Source organism: Apteryx rowi, unplaced genomic scaffold (genome assembly GCF_003343035.1).
Source record: "Apteryx rowi isolate R43461 unplaced genomic scaffold, aptRow1 scaffold_668, whole genome shotgun sequence".
Taxonomy (NCBI): Eukaryota; Metazoa; Chordata; class Aves; order Apterygiformes; family Apterygidae; genus Apteryx; species Apteryx rowi.
In genome coordinates, this window is record NW_020450947.1 from 192,807 (window position 1) to 216,965 (window position 24,159).

At 42.1% G+C, this 24,159-nt stretch overlaps 3 protein-coding genes across 5 annotated transcripts in view; 2 read left to right on the forward strand and 1 right to left on the reverse strand.

The window, feature by feature from the left end:
- Positions 1 to 21,263, forward strand: part of TSNAXIP1 (translin associated factor X interacting protein 1) — a 51,669-nt gene extending 30,406 nt beyond the window's left edge. Inside the window, exon 17 of the mRNA XM_026085399.1 lies at positions 21,064 to 21,263. Within this exon, the coding sequence (XP_025941184.1) occupies positions 21,064 to 21,148 (85 nt within the window). The 3' untranslated portion in view covers positions 21,149 to 21,263. The remainder of the gene's footprint in view (positions 1 to 21,063) is intronic.
- CENPT (centromere protein T) lies at positions 94 to 23,434 on the reverse strand. 3 transcript variants are annotated; one of them, XM_026085403.1, is made up of 14 exons: positions 23,313 to 23,434; positions 21,281 to 21,407; positions 20,656 to 20,749; positions 18,446 to 18,579; positions 17,635 to 17,668; positions 16,242 to 16,384; positions 15,335 to 15,766; positions 13,921 to 14,127; positions 11,314 to 11,490; positions 10,095 to 10,310; positions 8,136 to 8,232; positions 5,682 to 5,846; positions 4,772 to 4,876; positions 94 to 3,014 (listed from the first exon to the last, which is right to left on the reverse strand). In XM_026085403.1, exons 1-14 carry the CDS (start codon positions 23,385 to 23,387, stop codon positions 2,891 to 2,893), a joined length of 2,130 nt encoding a protein of 709 aa, XP_025941188.1. In that variant the 5' UTR covers positions 23,388 to 23,434; the 3' UTR covers positions 94 to 2,890. The 3 variants fall into 3 exon arrangements, with proteins under 3 accessions (XP_025941188.1, XP_025941186.1, XP_025941187.1); XM_026085401.1 differs by lacking the exon at positions 13,921 to 14,127; XM_026085402.1 differs by lacking the exons at positions 13,921 to 14,127; positions 23,313 to 23,434 and having other exon boundaries at positions 20,656 to 20,788; positions 21,281 to 21,341.
- A 318-nt stretch (positions 23,435 to 23,752) lies between these two features.
- The window catches only part of THAP11 (THAP domain containing 11), a 2,516-nt gene continuing 2,109 nt past the window's right edge, over positions 23,753 to 24,159 (forward strand). The window contains exon 1 of the mRNA XM_026085421.1: positions 23,753 to 24,153. Within this exon, the coding sequence (XP_025941206.1) occupies positions 23,902 to 24,153 (252 nt within the window). The 5' untranslated portion in view covers positions 23,753 to 23,901. The remainder of the gene's footprint in view (positions 24,154 to 24,159) is intronic.

The window sequence follows — 24,159 nt, forward strand, 5'->3', positions numbered from 1 at the left end:
TTCTCTCCATTATCTTTAAATGCTCTTAGGAGAACAGGGGGGTTACTGTGTTTCAGCAACATAAAGAAAAGAAGATGGAAACTTCATTACTATTTCAGATCAAAATTTTCAAACTCTGGCATGCAAAGCCTCGAGGTCTTGTTAGAAATGTCTTGTAGAGGCAGAAAATGTATTTTTAAAAGTACAAGTTTCGCAGTATGCCTCAAAACAACAAAGCTGCTTCCTTTTGAATATTGCAAAAAATCTCCATTGTTGTAATAATGAAATTATCTTTTTTTCCCCCTTAATGTGAAAATGACTGATGTGCCTGACCTGTGTGTTGGTACTGCCTGCCAGAAAGACCGCAACCATACAGGTCTTCATTTCCTTTAGTGTTGGGCAAAACCTGTTTAACTTGCAAGTGTTGCTGCCAAGAGCTACCAAGGTTGGGTTGTATTTCTTGGAGTCCTTATTAACTGTAGCATTTGGAGTCCCAGCTCTAGAAACTTGGGAAACTAAAATACACTGTCAGTAAGCGACACTTCTTCATGGTCTAAAAAAAGGAAAAAAATTCTGCAATGCTGGAAAAGCAAAGGCTGCTGCTCCACTCTTTCAGCCTGGACATTGGGCACTGGTAATTTTCCCAATATAATTTATACGTAACTTCAATCACTTCAACAGAAGGGTCCTAAAATATTTCAGAGCATGCCCACTGCAATCAGCAGTTTCAGTTGAGCCCAGGAGTGCTGTTACTTCTTCCTCAAGCCACCAGACTCACACAACTTAATCCCCAGCCAAGGACCAATACTTGCGAATGGAATTTAGGAACAGGCTCATTAGGGGGAGAAACAAATAGAGACCAGCAGGCATCCTGTGTGGCCAATTTGGTGTAACCAGACTGCCTGCACAAGTGAAATCAAAGCAGAGTCTGCGCAGACTGCACCACTCTGGCAACATCAGAAGAGCCACCAGTGTGATGACATTTGTGCTGAGCTTTGGTTTATCCCAACTGGAAGTGCTAACTATCTTCAGCCCCACTCTGTCCTACCTAAGGAGTTCTGCAAAGCAGCAGTCTTCAGCTATCCCTTTCTCACTGACATCTGGAAAGTAATTAATCAATTTAAATACTAAAAGCTTGAGCTTTTCATCTCCAAGACAGAGAAACTAAAAAAAAAAATCTTAATAATTTTTCCCCAAAGAAAATAAATACTCGGTTTAGGAATCTTACCTTGGGTATTACAGACTAGCTAAACACAGGGAAACCATGCCAGCATGTCAGTCAGACCTCCTGGGAAGACACTGAAGACTGTACTCAGTGAAAAAGTTTGTGTAAAGTCAGTGAAAAGTGCAAGAGTTTGACATCCATCTTTATCACCTCATACAGCTTTCAGAGAGGTCATTGTTTCCCAGCTTGTGAATTGTTTTAGAAAGTCACTGTTGTTCTTTGCACCTCACAAATCCTTGGATGTGGCTGGCCTCATTCATGGTGTGGTTTAGGTTGACCATATGCAATAAAATCCCCCACAAGGATTTCATTCTTGTTGTCTCCTCCCCACATGAAGGACACAAGGGTTTTATTTTCTCCTGTTTGACAACCTTCATTAGTGAACATGATGCTGATATCCCCTCTGTGTAGTAATCAACTGATTTTATAAAATCCCTAGTAGAAAAGCTTAGTGGTGCTCTGGTTCATGCTAGCAGGGTAACAGTAGAAACCACATGGGTGGGCTGTCAAACATGCAGAGGATTTATTTTCACTTGCTAGTTACTTACAGTGTCACTGCATAGATCAGAAGATACCTGGGGGCTCTGCTGCTACTTAGGATCATGAAACAGGCAGCCAGCACACAATGCTACTGTGATACATGGAGTGGGCTAACTTCTGCAGAGCAATGTGCAGATGCAGCTCTCAGAGTTAGACCTTGCTTCACAGACCAGTGTCTGGCACTGTTTTCCTTCTTGAGGACATTGCCTGACTGGATTAATGATTTTCCAGATACATTTTTGTATATATACAAACTCAGTTTAAACCTTGAGGGTTGGAGCGCCATCATTTCTGAGCCAGAAGGGAGTCAGTGATTAAGAAATTACAATGTTGGGTTAACTGCTTGAGAAGAGACACAGTTGGTACTTTCCATTGCTACAAGAATTCCTTACTGCAAGTAACATGCAGTAACTCAATCTGTCTTAATCTCTCCCACTCCTTTATCTACCATGCATGAACCAGAAGATCTGCCTTTCTCAAATGGTCTTAGATTATTGCTTGCTATGAGTTTTCTTGTATGTATTTTCCAGTTCCAGTTGACATCAATAAATAGCTGTTGTCATCGACAAATTATGATCCTCTCTTGACACAGTAGACTAGAATAGACTTGCAAAGGGGGACAAGGCCCTGAGTTTGAAAGTCCCTGTGCTAGACATATATATAGCTATAGCAAGGGAATCTTATTCCTTTCATAAGACAGTACACAACTTTTCTCCTTTGAGCAAGTATCTACTTAGCATGAAGAGCATCAGCACAGCTAAATGTCCATTAGGAACATTTTGAACAATGCAAGAGACAGACACACAGTAACCTTTCAGCTCACTGGAGTAAACAGCATTTTTATCATGCAGAATACATACCAAATTTTATTTAACAAAACTGTACAAGTATTCATAAGTAACATACATAAAAATATAGGATAATCAAATTACTTATAATAATAGTCGGTGAGATCCAGTAGGCTGGCATGATAGTTACAGCAGAACTTGAATCAATTCAAGAGAAATTCTACTAGCTGCTTATTGCCCCGCTAGTTATCTATGGAAAACCGTCACACCGACCAGTTACACTGAGCAACATAAAGCTAGTCTCCATGAGCAGTCAATGTTTCCATCCACAGGAGCTGTCACTGCCAAAGTGGCGGGCTCATTTGCAGGGAATTATTTTATTGCCACTCACAGCAACCGGAATCAGTAGTTTCCTGTATTCCAGAGGAAGATGACGCTCTATCAGCACATGTAATGGCATCTTGTCTGTCACCAGCCCTTGTCTTTGTTCAAAAAGAGGTAAGCAGAGAAGAAACAGAAAATTGTTAGCAAAAAGTGTTTTCACTCAAACTTAACGTCATATTAAAGATTCTTTAAGTTTGTTTGCAGTGACATTTTTGCACTGAGTATCTGAAATGCACATGCTGTGGCTGCCTGTGATAGGAAAGCTATATACTTCTATTTACAAGCAACATTCTCAGGGGATGCACTAGACCCTGTGTACAGTGCAGATGCCAGGCTTGTTTACACATGAAAGTGGACCAGAAGAGTTACTGCATGCCAGCTTTCTGTAGACGTACTTGCATTACACAGTGACAGCAATCCAGCTGACATAGAAGAAATTTTATCACTTAAAGACATACACAGAGGGATGTAGCAGAAATGAATAATTAATTAGCCAACAGATTTTTACATGCATTCACAATTCAGAGGTGACTGGCATTTTCAGATGTGTTCCTGGTACACCATTTGGCTGATTGACCTGAAAAAACAATCTCCTAGTATTGTAGAAGGAAAAACAGCTGTATTGTTCCATCTTTTCCTTATGGAAGGAAATGAAATATTGTTCTTGTTCATGAACAAGCAGCAACTCCTGATCTCTGGATGAAGCAGTGGTAAGACACAAAGACATCCAGAAAAAAGTAAAATAACAAAGGTACAGAACCCACAAACCTGGCCAGTTAACCCATCGTACCTCTCAGCCTGTTCATACTAATTCCAACACACACTCATCAGATAGGAAAATCAAAATCTGAGGACAGCAACAGGTTAATCTTTTAAGTAGTGGCAATAGCTCCATCTACACAGGCCCATGCAAAACCATTGTCTTGAATCAGATGTGCCCTGCAAAATCCCTCAAATTACTTTAACGTTGCATTTGAAACTCTTCCAGTAGAGAGTAGGAATAACAACTTAGATGACTTTAGATGAAGGGTGAGAAATCTTTCAGGCCCCGTATCGTTTTACAGGGGACTCCCAAATGAAGAACAAATCCCTTGTATTTTGGTCACAGGATGAAGTAAAGCCAGTTGTGAGATGGAGAGCTGAAGGAGCCCTCAGGAAGGACAGCAGCAATGAAGAGGCTCTGAGAACAGTTCATGCAGGCTGCTGGCTGGTCTGCCCCTCCATGGGGGTCTCAGAGTGGCAGCAGGAAGGGGGACACAGTTGTTATGAGAAGCTGGACCTGGCCTGTTAGGCCAGAGGCTCCTTTTCCTGCTCTGCAGAGAAACAGTCAAGTTTGAACCTTAAGATTTTGCAGAAAGAGTGGGATCTTTTTCAGGAGAGTAAGTCACCAGAAACAGACAGCAGGACATCTGCAAATGCTGACACTGTTTCAGTTGCAAGCACTCTTAGCGAAGAGATCCCTCAGGGAGGCAAACTGTGCAGTCCATACCCACACCTACAATTGCTCTCCTGCTTTGTCTACCTACACAACTTATTTCCCAGCCATAACCACTCCATCCTTGCACACATCCTCCTCCTCCTCCTCTTCCTTCTACCTGTTTCTCAAACTCTTCCTGTACCTTCATCCCCTCACAACCTCCTCTTGCCCCTCCACCACCTTTACTTGGAGTATAAAACCCCAAGTCCATGAATGCCCCTTCTGGGACAGGGTCCAAGCTGTGCCATGCAGAGTAAGTCACAAGATATCACAATTACTATGGAAATACTGCTAGTGCACACCCTGACAACTACAGTCTTACTGGAATATCAATGCATCACCTAATGCTAATACGAGTTAGTAATAGGCTTCCTTTACCTTCTCATGAGGACTTCCAGGTCAGCCACCTCCACTGTCTTCCTCCCCGCATGCTGGGTGTAAGCTTCCAGATCATTGCTCAGCTGCCTAAAGTACCTCTCAGAGCTGAAGGACAATGGAGGAAGAAAATAAAATCAGGCTGTGGAGTATGCGAAAATAAGCTATTCCCACTTCTACAAGCCAACTTGCACTATGACTGTTCACAGTGCAGCATGGCCTGCCATGGACAACAGAAGAAGGAGAACCACCCCAGCCCAAGGATGGCTTCTCAGCCAGGGCTCCCTAGACCCCTGGTAATGCTGAATAAGCCAGATATCTGTAAAACAGCTGCACATTTAAAAATCAAAACCTGTCTGTAGATTCCCAAACATACAAACAGAACAGGGGCTAACACAAGTGACAAGTGAAGATTGAGGATTATACTATTAGCTATTACGGTGACACTGTTCAACCAATCCATGGATTTTCCTCAGGAAAGTAACATGGTCTACAGATTCAAAAACCTGAAAAATCTGGATTTAGTCATAACACAGCACAGCTGGAACAACTTCACCCTGCCCAGCCTGACACAGACCATGTTCCAGAGCCATCCTGCTCACTGAGAGTGCTAATGACCTTAGCATGCTGTTAAGCAAAATAGGATAGTAAATGGTGCAGTTTGGATAAAGAAGCTTGTGCAAGGCAGTGTTGGTCACTGATACCCACACAGTGACTAAGATCACCTAGCAATTTCTGTCCCTTTTCTAATGGCACTTCCTCCTGCTTTCTCCCCAAATGTGGTAGGGAAGGGCTGAGGGAGGGCCAGCAGCTTGTCAGCAGGTCTGCTGAGAGTTTCATTGTTGTTTTAGGAAAGAAAAGAAAGAAAAAAGGTTGAGAAGAGGGGAAGGAGGAACAATTGGCTGCTGCTCACCATTTTTTAACAATCCTGAATGCATCTCTGGCCACTGGCATTTTCACATAATGGCTAAATACCTTCTTTATCAAACTGCTTGCTAGTTCAGGTTCATGCATTTTCCTTCGCGATACTCCTGAACTCTTTGGAACTGGCTTAGCCTGCAGTGGCTGCAGCGGAAACCTTTGAGGGAAATTGAAAATTCACACATCAACAAGCAATCACATGGGAGAGGGTACAAACAGAGAACACCAAGCTGAGTTTGGACAAAACGTATGCTGAATTTGAAAGGGCTAAGAACTACTTCAGTCTTTTCTTTTCCCCTCCCAGTCCCTCAGAACACTCATGCCCATGATGCATAGCCTTTGCAAACAGCTCCCATGGCATTATGACCTTGGCAATTCAGGCTCAAGTTTTCAGATAAGCATGCTGGCACAACAAATATTCAGCAAACTACAGTTCTCTCCAGTGCATAAATACAATTATGCTGTGCTACAGCTCTCTCTATTTCTCACTCTTCAGGAACACATAAAGTTTGATGCATCCATAGGCCAGCTCCATATCTGCAGGCAGGAGAGTCTGACCTGCAAGGTTTATTCAACAGTTTTCATCTGTTGACAAGATTTAGCAGAGGCTCCTCCTTTGATACAATCTTCTTCCACAGAACAGATGTCCCACAACAACTTTGACACTATTACAAATACCACTTCATGTGCTGTTTTTTCTTTTTTTTTTTAAACAGGTATTTCTTACTGTAAGTACCAAAAGGAAATTGCTACTGTTTTCCATTCTAAAGAGGAAAAATCCTAAAACAAAAAGGGGAAATGATATCCCCAATTTCACTCAGTAGACAAGTTGGAAACAACAGAAAAGAGACCTTGAATCTCAGACTAGCACATACAAAATCCATACATGGTGTGCACATATCATTTGATTTTCTCTCCAGCCTATCTACGTTTTTCTGTCAGAACCTCAGAGGCAAGTGGAAGAGATCAGTCCCAAAGATGAAGCAGGTGTAACAGTGAGACAAGAGCCAGTAATGATTTAAGTTATCTTGGTTACTGTTTCTGTGCCTCAGTTTACCCACTTATAAGTGATTATTCATGAGGGTTTGGTTCACAGGAATGGGGCAAAATTGAAGTTTAGTGACTGCAGAAGGTTTTGGTATTTTTAAATGAAAATTACTATGGCCCTACTCCGGTGTAGTTGATCATAGTAGAATTCTATGAGTAGAAAGAGATTATTTTGTAGCACAATGCCATCACCATGGCTTTCATATGGTTATTGCTCCACCTTGTAACTCAGAATATTCCTCAGGCTTTTAACCTGAATAATGTCCTCTCAGGAAACAAGCAGGCCAACTCAGAGCCAGCATAGGTTAGACAAAGTACAAACTAACCAGGTACTTTTTGTCCAACCACTTCCTGTAGTCTAGGCTCTGAGCCTATTATTATGAACATCTGTTTTCCTAGTACTGCTTGAAAGTTTGAAAATCTGTCAGAGTCTATTAACATTCAGAAATTTCTATAAAGAATGTGCATCCAAATACATGAATTTCTTTTGCCAGCGAAGACTAGCACTCTCTACAGAAGAATTAGCATTCAGATATTCCCTAGATACAAAAAGAACACATTCCAGTGCAAAATCCCAAAGCAAATCCACATTTCTTCAGTTATAGCATAGTTCTACTTCAGCAAAGTATCACCAAAGGCTCCTTCTTCTATTTTAGAAATACATTCTATCATTTAGGATTAGAACAATCATCCAGCACCTTCTGTAAGCATCGTTCATCTCTGTTCACAACAGTATATGGTACAAGAATTCAGTTTTATTCTTTATTGCTTCAATAAGCAAAAAACTAAAAAGACTCATGGGCTAGAAAATTTCTTCTGTTCCCTAGAACCCACTGTTACTGGTTTTGATGAAGCATATGGCTTCATCAAATTTCTAGTTAAGTGACAAGCTTCTAATTAACTTGGAGTAATGCAGAGGAATTCACTGTCTGCCTCTAAGTTAGCTTCATCTTACACTCAGAGGCAATTGCTTACAGCTTGAGGTTTCTAAGGTCAAAACAAACATGCCATTTTATGTGATCACAGAAGCTGTAACCCTATTCCACAAGGGTCTCTGCATCCCATAACTGGAGTTTACGGCTCCAGGATATCTTAGAAGTTTAGGAAAAATTCTTGGCCTTCAGCACAAGATTAAATGATCATTCATTGGAAATGCTTGAGGCCTCAGATCTGCTCTGAAATACTGAAATTCACTTGATAGCAATTTTTATTCAGCTGCTAAAGCCAGAGGTCAGGACCCCTTACTCCCTAAAACAGCTGATGAAGTATAAAACAACTGACAGAGCTGGGCTCCCTGCATTAGACATCAGAAAAATATATCTCTCAGCTCTCCTCCTGGTAATTACACCTCTCCAGACACACTTGTATCAGGCTACTGCTGATGGTTGCTTATACTTACTTGGGAACAGCAGATTCTGCAGGATGTGGAGTTGACAGCAAGGAAAGTGGCTTGTAGGCTGCAGCATGGATGAACGCGGGTGTGTTCATGGAAATCTCTAAGGAGGGAAAGGATCAACTACTTGAAGAACTCAATTCTGTTTTCAGAGTTCCTGCTGCAAGTGCTGCTGTAGCAGCAGACAGAAGTCTAGTCAGCTTTCTGTGCATCTGATCTGGTACCATACTGCCTGCACTTAGGCTGTGGATCCATGGCACCCTAAGCCAGTGTAACTGCTGGCTGCTGCAATTCCATCCACCCCACCTCCAGCCATGCACTTCAGCGTCTCCTCTTGTGCCAGGTCCAGCACATCAGATTGTGCTGGACCAGTAAGCTATGGGGGTGTAGGAACACACGTGTAGGGAAAGGCTGCAGGGACTGATAGCTACATCAGCTTAGCCTGCCAGGAAGCTGCAGCCTCAGTTCCCAGAGGGAAATTCAGAGTCTGAGAACTCCTCATTGCCATCCTGTTAAGTGTCAAATTTTCCTGATAAGCACAGCAACAGAAATCACATTACAAGGGTCAGTCTATGACTTATTGCCTGCCAGTTTCCTTTGCAGGCTTAATACAGCCCAAGAATTCAGAGTATTTGGTACTGGTTTCAACTTCACAAACGTCCCTAAGAGCCAGGGCCCCGATTCCATTATAGAAGACAAGCCCAACTACTAGAGGCCTCAAGTACTAGTGAGAGTTAAACCCTACAACTTAAAGGTCAAGAGTCTTTCAGAGAAAGCAGGGCTGGGCAAACTCTTACGTTTCCTCATGTTAGCCTCTTCTGAGCAAGTATATCAATGCATTGGAGGGACAGGAAACAGGATGTAGGGGAAGAGGCAAGTTATGCTCAGAGGTTTCTAAGGTACATTTTATGACTAGAGTGTGCTCTTCCTCATCTTTTCTTCCTGCCTTCCTTTCTGTCCTCATCCAATAAGATAAGTAAGATGCTACTCTTACTGTTCCACCTTGTCAGCACTGCAGAGATCTCTTCATCAATGCACATAAAGCTGTGCTAAAGATAAGCATGTTGGCACTCTGTTCTAGACAGCTTGGCTAAAAACACCTAGAGCTTTCCTTTTGGCAACAGTGTACCCGTCCAGTTGTTCTCTTTGTACCTTCTACACTGCACAAATGCCCATAGGCACAGATGTTTTCAACACAGCTATATAGCCTCACAATGTCTCAAATCCTGGCAACAGGATTCTTTCAGAATGTCTTTCCTTAAGTTTCTCATTCCAGGGTTTATTGTACTTCGAAAGATTTTAAGACCATCCCAAAAGATATCATTGAGATGCACTCTGGGCAATCTCAAATGTGGCCCTGAGCAGCAGAAGACTCAGTTTGAACTACAGTTCTCTGAAAAGGCATAAATACTCTTGAGCAATGGAGCAGACTGAAGCAGTATCTAAAGAAAAGTTCAGAAATAGATACTTCCTCCCAGCTTCCTGGAGAGTCAGCATACTATTTTAGTTAAATGGAAAGGAAAATCTATAACTGCACATACAAAATATGAGGTTCTAAATTAGCTTACAGGTTCAGAGTCATGCAAGTGGCTCAGAAAACTGCAGTTCAATGTTCAGATGTTAAAAAGTCAGTGTTAAGTTAGGAGACAGGAAGGAAGTAAGCATAAAGTGGAAGATATCTCTAAGTCACTGTATAAACCCACCATGCACCAAGTCTTGTATAGTGTGTGTACCTTCATCTCAAAAAGTACAAGACAGTCAAGGTCTCTGGAACACCTGACAAGCCAGCAGAAACCTGCACTTCCCACCGCCTCTAGGAATAGCAGCCAACAACTTCACCTGTACTACCTAGTGGACTAAATAGTTAATCACATTATTTGTCTATGTTGTTCTGCAACTTATTGTCAGATATCAGGGAAAAATTTCTCCAACTGCCTTCTGCTACCACTGCAAAAGTTTTCTTACCTTGACTCTCAGGCTCTTCAATTTCAGCTTCATCATCAGTTGTCTCTTCTTCCATTTCCTCCACTTCTCCGGTGACAGTCCTGTCTTCTAGTTCACCTGCTTGTTCAACAGCTTTTTTAAATGATTTTGTCCCAGATTTTTCAAAATACTGAGAGGAAAAAGCATGAGAATGCCTGCTCAGACTTCCAGCTCCAAAACTTCTGGCAATCTCAGGTTCTAGATTTCCAAAACAGAAAAAACACATCACCATAACAGGAACAGCCAAAATTTCAGAGCACTCATAAGAATAAAACCCACTTTGAATCCCTGATAGAGTTGCCACCTATTATACTCTTATCTTCAGGGATTAGAATGTCAGTGCATTAGCTAGGTATGCTAAAGTACTGATGAATACTTGATCTTTCCTTTTGCTACACCTAGCTGGGCAGAGTCACATAAAAATTAGCCCTTGATAACATAGAGATTTGGGTCAGATTGTTATCTGAGCCCCTTTTAAATCTACTTCTTTTAATAAAAGGAACTGCAAAGCAGCTGTAGAAAACAGAAAGATTGTCTTCATCTCACTTCAGAGGCAGCAACTTTTATCTTAAAAGCAGTTTTACCAAAGCCTTAGCACAGAGTACAGTTGAACAGGGAAGCCTCTGTAATTTGAGAAAAATAACTTGGGAGATCCTAGTATGACACCGCATTCAGAAGTTTTACCAAACTCTACCTGACTCTGAAACTCCCACTAGGAAATTTTAATTAAAGAAGTTTTCTGCAATTATATATTCTAAACACTACTGCCAATAGAAGTTTGATTTTCACTTGAGCAGTAATGAAAATTCAAATAACAATAAAGCTTCACTGGGGAAAGGAACTGGATTCTTTGAAGAGATTTGTTTGTGGAATATCTTACAGACAGATATGCCAATAAAAAAAAATCTCTCCAATTAACCCATGAATGCTGCTCAAACTCACACAAAAAAAAACCCAAGAAGCTCTGAAACACAAGATATGCAGAGCCATGTTCTAAATGTACCAGGAAAGCATAAGCCCCACAAGACAGAAATAGACTTTTGTGAGCGGATGCCCTACATCAACATTCAGATGCCTACAAACGCAGTCTTTTAGCTCAAATGCCCAGATTCCAGAATGCAGAGAGAGTTAATAAGGCTCTCTCCCAACACTGATGCCAATAACGCAGCTGGAGGGGTACTAATCTGAAGGTTGTTCTCACCAGCTTTGGGAGAGTCTAGGTGTTCAACACTGCCTTCTGCTACCTCCTCTTCTTCTGAAGCAGTCGTTTCTGTCTCGACTCTGGCATCTTGTGCCTTAGTTATCTGTGATTCTGGGGTTTTTGTCAGTTTCTTCTCCAACTGTTCAGAATATCCAGCATTTGCATGATGCTCTGTAGCTAAAACAGAAAATTCTATCAGTCTCACCTCCAAAAAACCCCACCAACTACCAGCACACAGTTCAACAACCACTGAAATTTAACCATAAGTAAACTCAGCAATAACCAAAAGCTATAAATAAGCAAAGCATATCCAGTACCCTTCCAAAAAATTATGGCTGAAAAATACACAACTTCTCCTCCTATTTGCTCTAGAACCAACTATTTAGGGTTTGTGTCAAGTCCCAAGGAAGAAAAGAAATTTACTTATCATTCACCAGATCTCAAACAAATGGATACATGAATGGCATGTCTTTAAGAACTTTGGCTACTGATAAGTGCTTTTTCCCTACCTCCAAAACTATAGTCCACATGTCTGTTATGACACAGCTTAATTCCAGCAGTACACCACAACTTGGAAACTTGGCCAAGAACAGAGCAAAATCAGTGATAATGATCTCACTAACCAGAATACCATCTCTAATATCTGGACTCCCTGCATAAATGTAAAGAAAAATCTTAACCTAAAGTTAAGTAAAATACTAGCTGACTTTGTGGGCAAAGACAAAAGCTCGACTCAAAGACTGCCTAAGATACACATATGAGTGAGTTCTCCCACACTACTGGATCACTGCTAGGATACAGTACTTGTAACAGTGGAATACTACATGCTGCTGATGCATTCATGCCTCTAATTATTACTGACTTCATCAACTCTTGCTGGTATTAATACCTCCTTTAGTTTGGAATAACCTGCCAGCTGTTAAGTGTCATTTGCTCCTCTCTAGTTTCCGCATTGAGAGAAGTGGGAACAGTTTGTTTCAGTTTGTTTGCTGAATCATCTCCTCCATGTTGTTCAAGAGTATTTTTCTTTTTTAACTTCTTACATTTCACTCCTACATCAGTTGTCTCTTTTCCAGGCTGAAGAGTCCTTTTCTGTAGTCATTCAATGTACAGAAACTGTTCCATACATTTGATTATCATTAATGGTAACCATTTTTTGCTGCACCTTCTCTAGTTCTGTCAAATCTATTTGGAGATGGAGAGATCAGAACTGCACATAGTATTCAGTATGTGAGCATGACAATGATTTCTGCAGTAGCACAGTGATATCTGCTGCTTTGCCATCTCTCCCTTTCATAATAATTTTTACATGCTATTTGCTTTTCTGACCATCCCCAAGTTTTGAGCTGATGTCCACAAAACTTTAACAATTCTGCGGTCACTTTCCTCAGTCTTAAGAGCCACATCTCATTTAAACTTCACACTTCAGAGAGGTGCCCAAGTAAAACTATAACAGGAGAAAAAAACAAAATCAAGCAAGATTACAGGATGCCAACTTTATGCAACAGTAAATTTAGAAATGTATGAACTAGTCTAAAGAAACTGTTAAAAATAAAAGGCTAATCATATTATCGCTATAAAAAGGCACCAAGATAACTACTTTTACTGATACCCCTGGTATCTGCAAGCAATTACTTATAAAACTGTGGAAGCCTGAACTTCAGGTTTTATATTAGGCATTACGAGCACTGCAAGTATTCAGTTTAGAATGATAATACAAATGCTGTTGATGCTATAAATTGTTTACTTTCTATATTGCCATAAAGTAATTCATATGAAATCTCAGACATGTAAATAAGCCTAGGGAAAGCTAAACCAGAATGGAAATTGGCTTCTCTCATTTCAAGAAACTGAACAAGGAAACACTGAAAAAGACTTAAAAAGGATCCCAAACTGGAGTCTGGAAAATGAAATTTAACAAAACATGGGAATTTGTGTCTGCACCTACTCAAAACTTTATGCAATAAATGGATAACACCTGCCACCATCAGCATGTGTGTGGAGATTTTACTGTCTTATTCTAAGGCAAAAAGATTTCAGAGAAAACAGTGTGCTTGTGAAAGCAGGCAGCTTGCATGACTTGCTCTCTTCCACAAACAAAGAGGTATTAAGACTCAACCTACTAGTGACAATCATTGTTTATTAAGGGAAGGCAGCCTTGAAGCCCTAGTCTTAAGAGAAAAAGATGCTCACTGGTACCAAAAAAAGATAATGGCCAACATGGATTAAATTAATACAGTAAAACATTAAAACGTGGACAAAGAGAGTGATTAGCTGGACATATTTCTTGCCCAGAGGGAGCTATTCATTTTTCCTATGGGAAGGTAACCAGTACTGCGGACCTAGCACACGAACATGAAAATTTATCCCATTTGCAGTCACTGCGCACAAAGCAAGTATGGACAAAGGAGCACATCAGTGAGTCACAGCCTGCTTTTAGACGGCTTGTCTGGAAACACTCACAGTGTCTCTGATATTACTTGAATTTAATTACCTCCAGAATCTACTGGATAACAAATCATTTTACTCTGCAAGCCACCTGAAAATCACTTGTTTTTATCAGATTAAAGTACTCCATTCCCTTGCTACACTGAAAGTACTTCTTACCCTCTCTGCAAAACTCTTCATGTTCCACTCCATTCATCGTATCAGACACCTCTTCTTCCTTATTGCCTACATCTAGCTCTTCAATTATACAGGACACAGCTTCTCTCAAATACATGCTGAAAGATCTCGTAGTCTTTGGAATCACTGGGGTTCCCAAATATCTACTTGAACTTCTGGATGGCAAAGAGGAGCTCCATCTATTAGTAGCTAGAAATTGAGAGCATTAATGCTGCCCCCAGTGCCCTTTTAAACTTTCTTTTGACCTTTCTGATAAGTAAAAACCCAACCAGTCAGAGGGAGAAATACATACAAGAAAGTGCTCTTGCTTTACTCAGAACAGTTTAGGGAGTTTGCATCATATCTTAGGAAATGGATAGAAAGTCCTTGCAACTATTTTTTCAGTTCACACTGAGGAGCAATGCAACGTTAGCTACCTTTGGTAAAACAGCAGCAGAACTATGTAATCATTAGCCTTTGACATTAATGGCTTACAGACTCCAGCATCTTTAAGACACACTGTCAAATCTCTCTCTCTCTCATCTGATCCAGTCCCCCATTCCATGTCTTCCAGGTTTCCTTGATGTTATCTGACCATTTGCCCTGAAAGCCCCTACCATTTGACTCTTCAGAACAATTATCCTTTTTCAATTCCCCCCTCCCACACCTTTTCAAACCAATTTTTTCCACCAAGCTTGCCACAGATAACCCTCCAGAAACACAGTATGGTGCAACTGTCCTCCAGGACACCAGGCATTAATTCACTTCTAAGCTTCCCATGACAAGAATACCTCTCCTTATTCTTGGCTTGTACAGTACTGAACACACCAAACATTCTTTAAATACTTATTTGTTTCTGTGGCCCTTCAAGGTCGTAAATAAAAAACTGAATGAAAAAGAAATATTAGCTGCCTGTACTTCAATCAAAATACTGTACGTTTTCCACAAAGAACCGCACAAAGCTATTCACTAAGTCAGACCTTGTCCTGGCAAGTTGCCATGAGGTCACTGAGCAAAAAATCTTAGGGTTACAGCCATGCCTTTGGGCCCAGTAGCTGCAAAATGAGGAAAATATGCTGTCATTTACATAGCCAGCACAAGGTGTTACAGGCAAATGGACACAAAGGAAATATACCAAACATCAAAGGAAAACTGGCAAATGATGGGAATTACAAAGCACTGAAACAGTCTGACCAGGGAGGTGACCACCTCTATCAAAAGGATTTTTAAGGTGCTGGAGACAGCCAAGGGGGTAGGTATGACACATATGTGATCTAACCAGGGTAAAGGTCTAGACTAGCAACTCCTAAGGCTCCTTCTGACTCTGTCTACAGCTCCTACATAGTTTGTGCCATAATATTTGCAACCAATTGCAGATAATGTCTTCTGCCCACAAGTCCTAACCCATAGTACTCACTGCCAGCCACCACTTCCTCTGGTACAGAAAATTGCTCCATGGGGTCACTCTGGTGGAAATGACTTTGATGATCTTCTCCCTGGCTCACAAATGTTTTCGGAGACACAGGAGTCATTCTGCCAACACGTTCATAATCAACTATTAAGTTTTTCTCAGAATATCTTTGGGTCCTTCCCTCATGTGTGCCCACATTGGATACCAGGCCCACCAGCCTTGCTTCCTCATGAGCTGCATCAAAAGTCTTGCTTCCTTGTGCAGAAATTTTTGATTCTGGTAGCTGTGGTTCAAGAGCAGAAAGCCTGTGTTGGCTCTGTTCACCAAACTGAGGCTGAACAAAGAGCTCTGTGTTACTCATCATGATTTCTGCATCACTCATCAGTGTGGCTCTTCTAATCATGGATGCTGTTTGGGAGTCCACAAGGTAGTTCTGTGCTGTTTAGGAAGTTTTAAAATAAATTCAATGTGAAAACTGCTCAAGGCCACAGGGAAACACATTTATTACCAGCACTTGCATAATTTGAAACCTAAATCATTCATTCAAATTTTATCCATCCTCCATAGACCAAACAGTGACCCTCCATATCACCACATATCAGTGCCCCTAACTTTCTTTACCAAACTCTCTCCCCAATATCCACATTTATGAACATGATCCCAAACAGGATACAATGCCTGTGTTGTAAATTACCAAGCTGGGTAGAGCACATGTTAACGCACATAGAATCAAAGCAACTACAGATGTAGAGCCTCGTTTCTAATTTTGCCTCCCAAATTATACTAGATTTGTGTGAACATGTCAATAACCTATAAATCCTAAGATACAAACCACATTTCAGCAACTGCTTCTAAGACATTATCTCCTGTAAGACCCTCCTTCCCAAATCATAAGTAACAGCATAAAAGAAACCTTTTCTCTGCAGCATGTTCTGTTCCACTCCACCTTCAAAAGCTTCCATGTCAATAGCTTTGTGATTTTTTGGCCTCCGGAGTAAGCCTCTTTTTTCCACAGTGTCTGGCGGGATCAAGGAACCAAGAGACATGTGAAGAGATCTGTAAAAAAGGGGAGAGGAGGATGGAAGAGGTAATTCTCCAAACCTATACACTCCCCTTTTACCCTCAGACTAAAGACATGGTGCCACTAAGAGTGCAACATTGCACAAATCCTTTAGCTAACAGAAATTTCCCACAAGAACCTGATGAAGATTATGTGACAGTTCATTTTAAACAACTTCATTTAACTTCATTATATCAGCAACATCAGGACATGTATCACAGAAATCGGGAATCAAACTGGTTTTACAGTCTCCTACCCAGAAAGGGTTGCAAAAGTATATTTGACAAAAGGTTCAGGAATCTTAAAGGTTTTAAATAATGAAAGAAGGAAAACAGTTTTTTAGTAAAGAGTACAGTAAAGATGATGTCCTCTAGATGGGGATGGAGGAGGAGAAGGCCTTAAGAGCAAGTCTAAGAAGATGCTTAGTATGGACATATTCCCAGTATTTACAGCAAACTAGAGCTGCCAGCAGACCATAAAGTTTTCAGGATGGGGGCTAAGACAGCAACACACAAAGTACAGGGACTAGCCATGCTCAGCCATCTCTTGTCCCTCTCACTAGGTAGCCCAATCAAAAAGGGGATTCAGAAGGATTAAAAGATAGGAAGAACAGTATGCAGCCTTATAAATCAGCTTGCACAGGACCACGAGCAAAGGCTGCGGTGAGAAAGGTGGAAAAAATTGATAACCATGGACAGGATCACTAGCAAAATACAAGCAGAACATAGGAAAAGAAGTTCTTCACTTGTTAAAAAGCATTTTAAGTCCAGGAAAGCTGGACTAAAGGCTGCACTGATTTGACTCATCTGATGAGTCAGCTAACAGGTAAAGATAATATTCCAAGTTATATTGTGCACTGATTTATTGTTGGGAACATGAAAACAGGAGGAAAAAAGGAATGATCCTAAGAAGTAAAAAGAGGGAAGGTGACATCTTTACAGACAGGCAGGAGCAATAGTAGCAGTACAAACTGGACCAACTTGGACATGCAATTCAAAGGAAAAAAATAATCAAACAGAACTCATTAAAAACTCTCTCCCAGGCACAATTTCTGAAAATCACAAGGTATGTGATGTAACACCTTCAAGTTCCATCACCAATGTGTAAGATGATCTTGCTATTACTAACATAGATCTCTGTCATGAACCCAATTATCTGTATTGTTCTTCTCAATTATAGAGATGATGAACCAAGGCAGCTATAAGTCAAAACAGCCAGAAGTTAAGACATTTTGGTTTAAACTCACCTGGCCAAAGAAGTGCTGTCCAGCGTTGACTGAGCTAAAAAAAGTTGGTGACACATTAGCTGAGAAATTACCCCTTACACAATGATCTACAGGAATAAGCCAACAGAACTTCCACTTTTTAGAACCAGTTATGCTACAGTCCTCAAAAGTCACATTTTGGTGAGAACAGAATTAGATGATAAGTCCATTTCACGATTTCTAGTCTGCATTCCAGAACTGCTTGTTAGAATTCTAGAACAATTTCTGTGAGGGAAATAAAACAGTTATTTCAAAGGCAATTTAATATGGAAAATGTCCTCATGCTCAATAGTATTAATCTCACCACATTAACAGCAAGATGCTAGGGCCTCATCACAACAATCCTTCAGTAACTCTTTACTAAATATTATTTCTTTTTTAAAATATTACGAAGTATTATTTTTTAAAACACTACAAGGCTCTTTTTCCTCAAATAATAAATGTAACAAAATGTATGCAGGTTGTTCTATCTTCAAGTTTCTGGAACTGAGCAAAAGACAGGGATCGTTGTTTCTATTCCTTTTGGGGAAACTTTAACTCAGGAACATCAAGGTGGAAAAATAACTCCAGGAGTCACATACAATCAGGGTAGAGCCTGTAGCTTGGCTCAAAAAGATTTATTTTAAACTTGATGGGAAGGGCTTTTACCTTCTCCACTACTCCCCTGACACAAGGTACTTCAGGTTGCCCAGCTGAGACGTTACTAAGAACTGAACTAAACTGTGGCAGATAAAAAGGATCAATTAACAGCAAATGCAAAGTTGAGCAAAATAATCCTTTACTGTGGCCTTACTTTGGTTCTGAGGAAGTCGCTTGTCTGCTGCTCTCTCAAATTCAGAAATGCTGAACTTCTTTTTCTTCCTAGTCATATAGAATGTAGTCATAGATGTATCCTCAGGAACAAGGTCTGGCAGCTGCATTTCCACCCTACCAACACAAACCAAGCCTTTAGCAAAGGACAACATTATCACTCTAGGTACCCCAGAAAGGTCCCTGTAATGTTGCTGAAAAGCAAATGGAAATTATTGTCCTTGCTGCAGGAGAAATACGGAATCAAGCAGTGATTTGCTCAGCAAATGCAGGAGCATGTCATTCTCTCCTACTAAATCAAAGCAAATTTCACAAAGTATCAAAACTTGAGTGTATATTCAAAACAACAGGCCCATGACACTTCAGACTAAAGTAAAAGACTATGGATCAAGAAGCTCCATAACTCTCTTCTCATAACAGCACATAGCAGCAATTAAGTTTGTCAAACATTACTGTGTAAATGAAAAAGCCATCATCATGAAACAACACAAGGTATTACAAAGCACACTGGTACACAGAATACACACATAACACCATAGTCAGGTACTGGATCAGGAACAGAAAATAAGCTTCAGAGTGTTTTCCCCCTTTAATAAGGAGTCCCAAGAACCACCTCACATGAAGGTCAAATTCAGTCAGCAAACTGCTGCCCAGCTACTCATTTCTCCACTCTGTGTCCTGCAAGACTAGAGCAAAGAGTTCATCCCACAGTAAGATGACCACATTTCAGAAGATAGACAATTCTGTATCCTTTGCTGCAACAAAGGTGCCTTCAACACAGCAAGAACTGTCAAGTGTTGAGGTTTGGGGTCTTTTTCCCTTAAAAAACATATATTCTCTACCAGTCAGAAGTGTAACTGAATTTCATTGCTTGTTATGAACATAATATAAGTATTAGAATTAACTAGCTTGTAATGGGAAAGAAATGTAAAGCAGTGGAAAAGAAAACAAGATTGCTTGTTCTTTGCATCTATTCTGGAAGATGATATTACAGATAGGGAAAGCACTGCATTCACAAGTTGAAGAAAGTTCATACTAAGTAAAGGAATGCTGTGGGGGAGGTTTTGGTTTGTTTGTTTGTTTTAAATAGGTATAGACAATTTTTTTCTTAACTTCAACAACTAGCTAACATATGGAATATAAAACCCCACAAATATCCAACTGCTTGATCTCTTCAGTTAAGACAGGCTGATGAGAAGCACATTCAAAGACTTTTAGGAACTACGCAGGCAAAATCAGAAAGGAGTTAAAATAATATTGCTCTTCTTTTTTAATTAAAATAAATAAATAAATAAACAAGCTACTGCACTTACTGAAAACCTCAGACTTTCTTCCTCTATTAAACAAGGAGAAACCTACAAGTCAGTTTAATATTTTGCATGACCTGTTTAAGGTTGCTTATTGTCAATGCAAAACATTTATATCTAAAGACAAAACAGAAAGTAAATTGCATTATTTAAAAGTCTACTCTATTTTGCAGTGAGCAAAAATGCAAATAAGCACTCTGACAAAACTGGCTGGACCACATTAAGACCTATCACTGCTACTGACATTATTCTACCTCATAACAAAGTAAGCAGAAGGAAACATGCCATATTCCAATCATTCCAATTCAGTTCGGCTTATTAACTTAACATATTAACAGAAGCTAAATGTGAATAAAAGCAGCTGAGCCTCAGGCACACCTCACCTCCAACCAACTCCACAAAAAAGCAAGTAACTCTTAACAGTCCAATACAAGGACAATGAAGATGCAGTAACAACCTAAAAAGCTACAGTGGCTTACTCACTGGATACAAAACAGAGCAGTTGCTCATTCCCACACATTACACTCCAGGAGCCTCAGCCTGTGACCTGTAGCCTTGGGGAGGTCCAGAAACTACTATTTTGGTTTCTGTCATAGATAAATAAGGAAAGCAGGCTTTCATCAGGAAACTTAAACTTATTGTATCCAGCACTTCCACTGGAAAAAATATTAAAAGTCTGCAAATGAAAGAGGGGACTAAGCACAAAACTTAGCACACCTTAAAACTTAACACAAAAAATACTTTTAAAGATGGAAAGATGTTTCTGAAAATCCTGCATGACAGAATGCAATTTTGATCACTTAAATATAAGTAATAAGTCCTGCTTCCCAATCTCATCAATGTCATAGGAACTGCAGCTATATTTGGTAGATAAAAAATTACTTACGTGCTGGAAATCCTCTTAGAGGGTGGTTCTAATCCAGCCTCTTCTGTTTCTTCATGTTTAGATATCTGAGGTGCTAGAGGTGAAACTTGTGGTTCTGCCAACAAACCAAAACACTTCATTTCCACAATTCAATCTAGCAAGAATGTTAAAATGTAACAAAGTGTCAAATATACACTGCTTTCCTTACATTATGTTTATTAATGGATGAAAATAGAGAGCTGGTAAAAACAATTTGGGATCTGCTTCTAGGAAAACTGGCACATACAAGGCTAACACTGACAAACAGCAGCAGCCAGCATTCCACATACTGCAGTAGAGGTGAACTGAAGTTTGCAGCAGTGAGTACCTCTAATTTATACATGATCATACAGCTAAAGGCAACACTAAGATTACTTGCTTTTCCCCCAGGATAAGACGACTGAGTGAAGAGAATTTTCAAGAATGTTTTCATCAATGCAAGACCTGGTCTTTGAAACAGAGCTGTCTCACATGACCTCATTCAGCTGCCACTGCAGTGATCCCTCCTCTTTTATAACAGGCTACAAATGAACACCTCCTATTCTCAACTTTGTTGAAGCACTGTACTTACGCTCTTTGCTTTCCTGAAAAAAGATGTTTTACTTACGGGTCTGGATGATTCTTTTGAGCATAAACCGTGGAGTGTCATTATCAAGGTCAGGCAACACAGTTGGTCTCTGCTTCAGCAAGGTGCTTCTACCAAAATTGTTTTCCTTTATTGAATCAGATGCAGTCTAAAGAAAGAAATTGAAGACATGCAATTCAAAATCTCATCTTCATAATTTAAAAAATCTTTGGATAAAAAAAATTCAAAATCTATCTTCTAACAGAAAGCTAAGCTAGTTAACAAGCAATATTTTTGAAATTCCTCAAAAGAAATCATGTATATTTGCTTTTAAGAATGCTATCCTTTCATTTTTGGACTGAATACAATTCATGATGGTACACCATCAAGATAGGTTTTGATGCATAACTCTAAACATGGGCAAAAGTCTCAGGGATTCACAAGCACAGAGCGTGTCCCTTTTTGTTTTACAACCCTGACCTAAACAAAAATCAAAAAGGAAAAATAAAGAAAACATAGCCAAGGCTGTAACTGTCCTGCCACACAGTTGACCTGACTATTCTACAGCTTCAGCGAGAATGAAATTGGGGAACTAGACTAGTCAGTCTCACCTCGATCCCTGGGAAGGTGATGGACCGACTAATTCTGGATACTATTTCCAGGCACATGAAAGACAAGTTGTTGATTGGGAGTAGTCAGCATGGATTTACAAAGCGGAAATATGCTTAACCAACCTGATAGCCTTCTAGGATGAGATGACTGGCTTAGTGGATGAGGAGAGCAGTGGATGTTGTTTATTTCAGCTTTATTAAGGCTTTCAACAGTCTGCCATAACACCCTCATAGGCAAGCAGGCAAGAAGTGCAGGCTAGATGAGCAGTGAGGTGGCCTGAAAACTGACTGAATGGCCAAGCTCAGAGGTTTGCGATGAGTGGCATGAAGTGTAGCTGGAGCGCAGTAACTAGCGGTGCACCGCAGGGGTCAATACTGAGTCCAGTCTTCATTCAGCTTACTTGTTAATGATCCGGATGATGGGGCAGAGTGTTCCCCCAGCAAGTATGATACAAAACTGCAAGGAGTGGCTGATACACCAGAGGGCTGTGCTGCCATTCAGAGGGACCTCAATAGCCAGGAGAAATAGGCAGAGGGGAACTTCATGAAGTTCAATAAAGGGAAGTGCAGAGTCCTGCATGTTGGGAGGAGGTCACATGCAAAGGGCTACTAAAATGATTAAAGGACTGGAACATCTCTCATATGAGGAAAGGCTGAGTGAGCTGGGATTGTTTAGCCTAGAAAAGAGAAGGCTTGGGACGATCTTATCAGTGTGTATAAACATCTGAAGGGAAGGTGTAAAGAAGGCAGGGCCAGACTCTTGTCAGTGGCGCCCAGTGACAGGATGAGAGGCAATGGGCACAAAGCAAAATACAGGAAGTTCCATCTGAATCTAAGGAAAAAACTTCATTATTATGAGGGTGGTTGAACACTGGAACAGGTTGCCCAGAGAGGTTGTGGAGTCTCCAGCCTTGGAGATATTCAAAAGCCGTCTGGACAGGGTGCTGGACAACCTGCTGTAGCTGACCCTACTTGAGCAGGGGGATTGGACTAGATGATCTCCAAAAATCCCTTCCAATCCCAACCACTCTGTCATCTTGTGAAGTTCAGGGGAATCAGGCACATTTTCCAAGTTTAAAGACTAATAGCTGCAAGGAAGTTTCCTTTTGTTCTCCGGTTCCTGCTCTGAGGAGCTCGTTTTCTCCTTACACCGGGCGAAGACAAATCCGGTGCAGCTCAATCCGTCCCGGCTCCGCGGCAGCAAACGCTGGGCAACCCCAGCGGGACGGTCAGCCCCAACGGCCGGGGCTCACTCTGAGCCCAAGCTGGCTCTTACCGGTTTACCGGCCGATCACGCCGTGAATCCCGTCCCTTCCCTCGGGCAGCGCCGTCGCCTGCCCAGCGTCGCCCGCCGGTAGCACAGAGCCTCATTGCTCCCCCGCCGCAGCGCGGCCGCGCTCCCGCCCGCCCACCCACCCCGGGAAGCCGGCCAGAGAAGGTAGCACCCAGGCCTTGCACAGTACCTTCCCCGTGGCCCGCGGAGTCTGCCGGCCGCCGCGGCTCGCCCTGCGCGGGGCCTTGGGGAGGCTGGCAGCCATAGTGCGAGGAACCCGAGCAGCCCGCTCGTACCACGACGCTCCCTAGGCAGCCCCGCCGGCTTAACGGTTGCGCGCGCTCCCGCCACTATTCGAGCCAAATCTCGCGAGATTTCCGGCACCGGCGCGCGGCGCCCCACGGGACGGGGCGGGGGCTGGCGCCAGCCTCGCTGACCGGCAGAGGGCGCCCCGCCCCGCGGCCCCGGAGCATGCCGGGGGGCGCGGTGTGCGCCGCGATGCACTCTGGGAGTGGTAGTCGGGGAGCGGAGCCGGAAGGCTCGCGCGTGTCCCCCGGCGCGCGGCGCAGTGTGGGGCAGGTAGTTCCGGCGCGGCGCGCGGCGGCGGCCCGTTGCCGCGGAGCATTGTGGTCCGCGTAGTTCCGGTGCGGCCGCGGCGGGCGGCGTTGGCGGGCGGCGAAAGGCCGCGGTTGGCCTTGTGGGATCTGTAGTTCGGCGGGGCCCCGCGCCCGCTCTCCCCGCTGCCGGGGCCGCCGAGGGTCCCCGGAGGCCGCCCCGCCATGCCGGGCTTCACCTGCTGCGTGCCGGGCTGCTACAACAACTCGCACCGGGACAAGGCGCTGCACTTCTACACCTTCCCCAAGGACGAGGAGCTACGGCGCCTCTGGCTGAAGAACGTGTCCCGGGCCGGCGTGAGCGGCTGCTTCAGCACCTTCCAGCCCACCACGGGCCACCGCGTCTGCAGCGAGCACTTCCAGGGCGGCCGCAAGTCCTACCTGGTGCGGGTGCCCACCATCTTCCCGCTGCGCGGCGTCAAC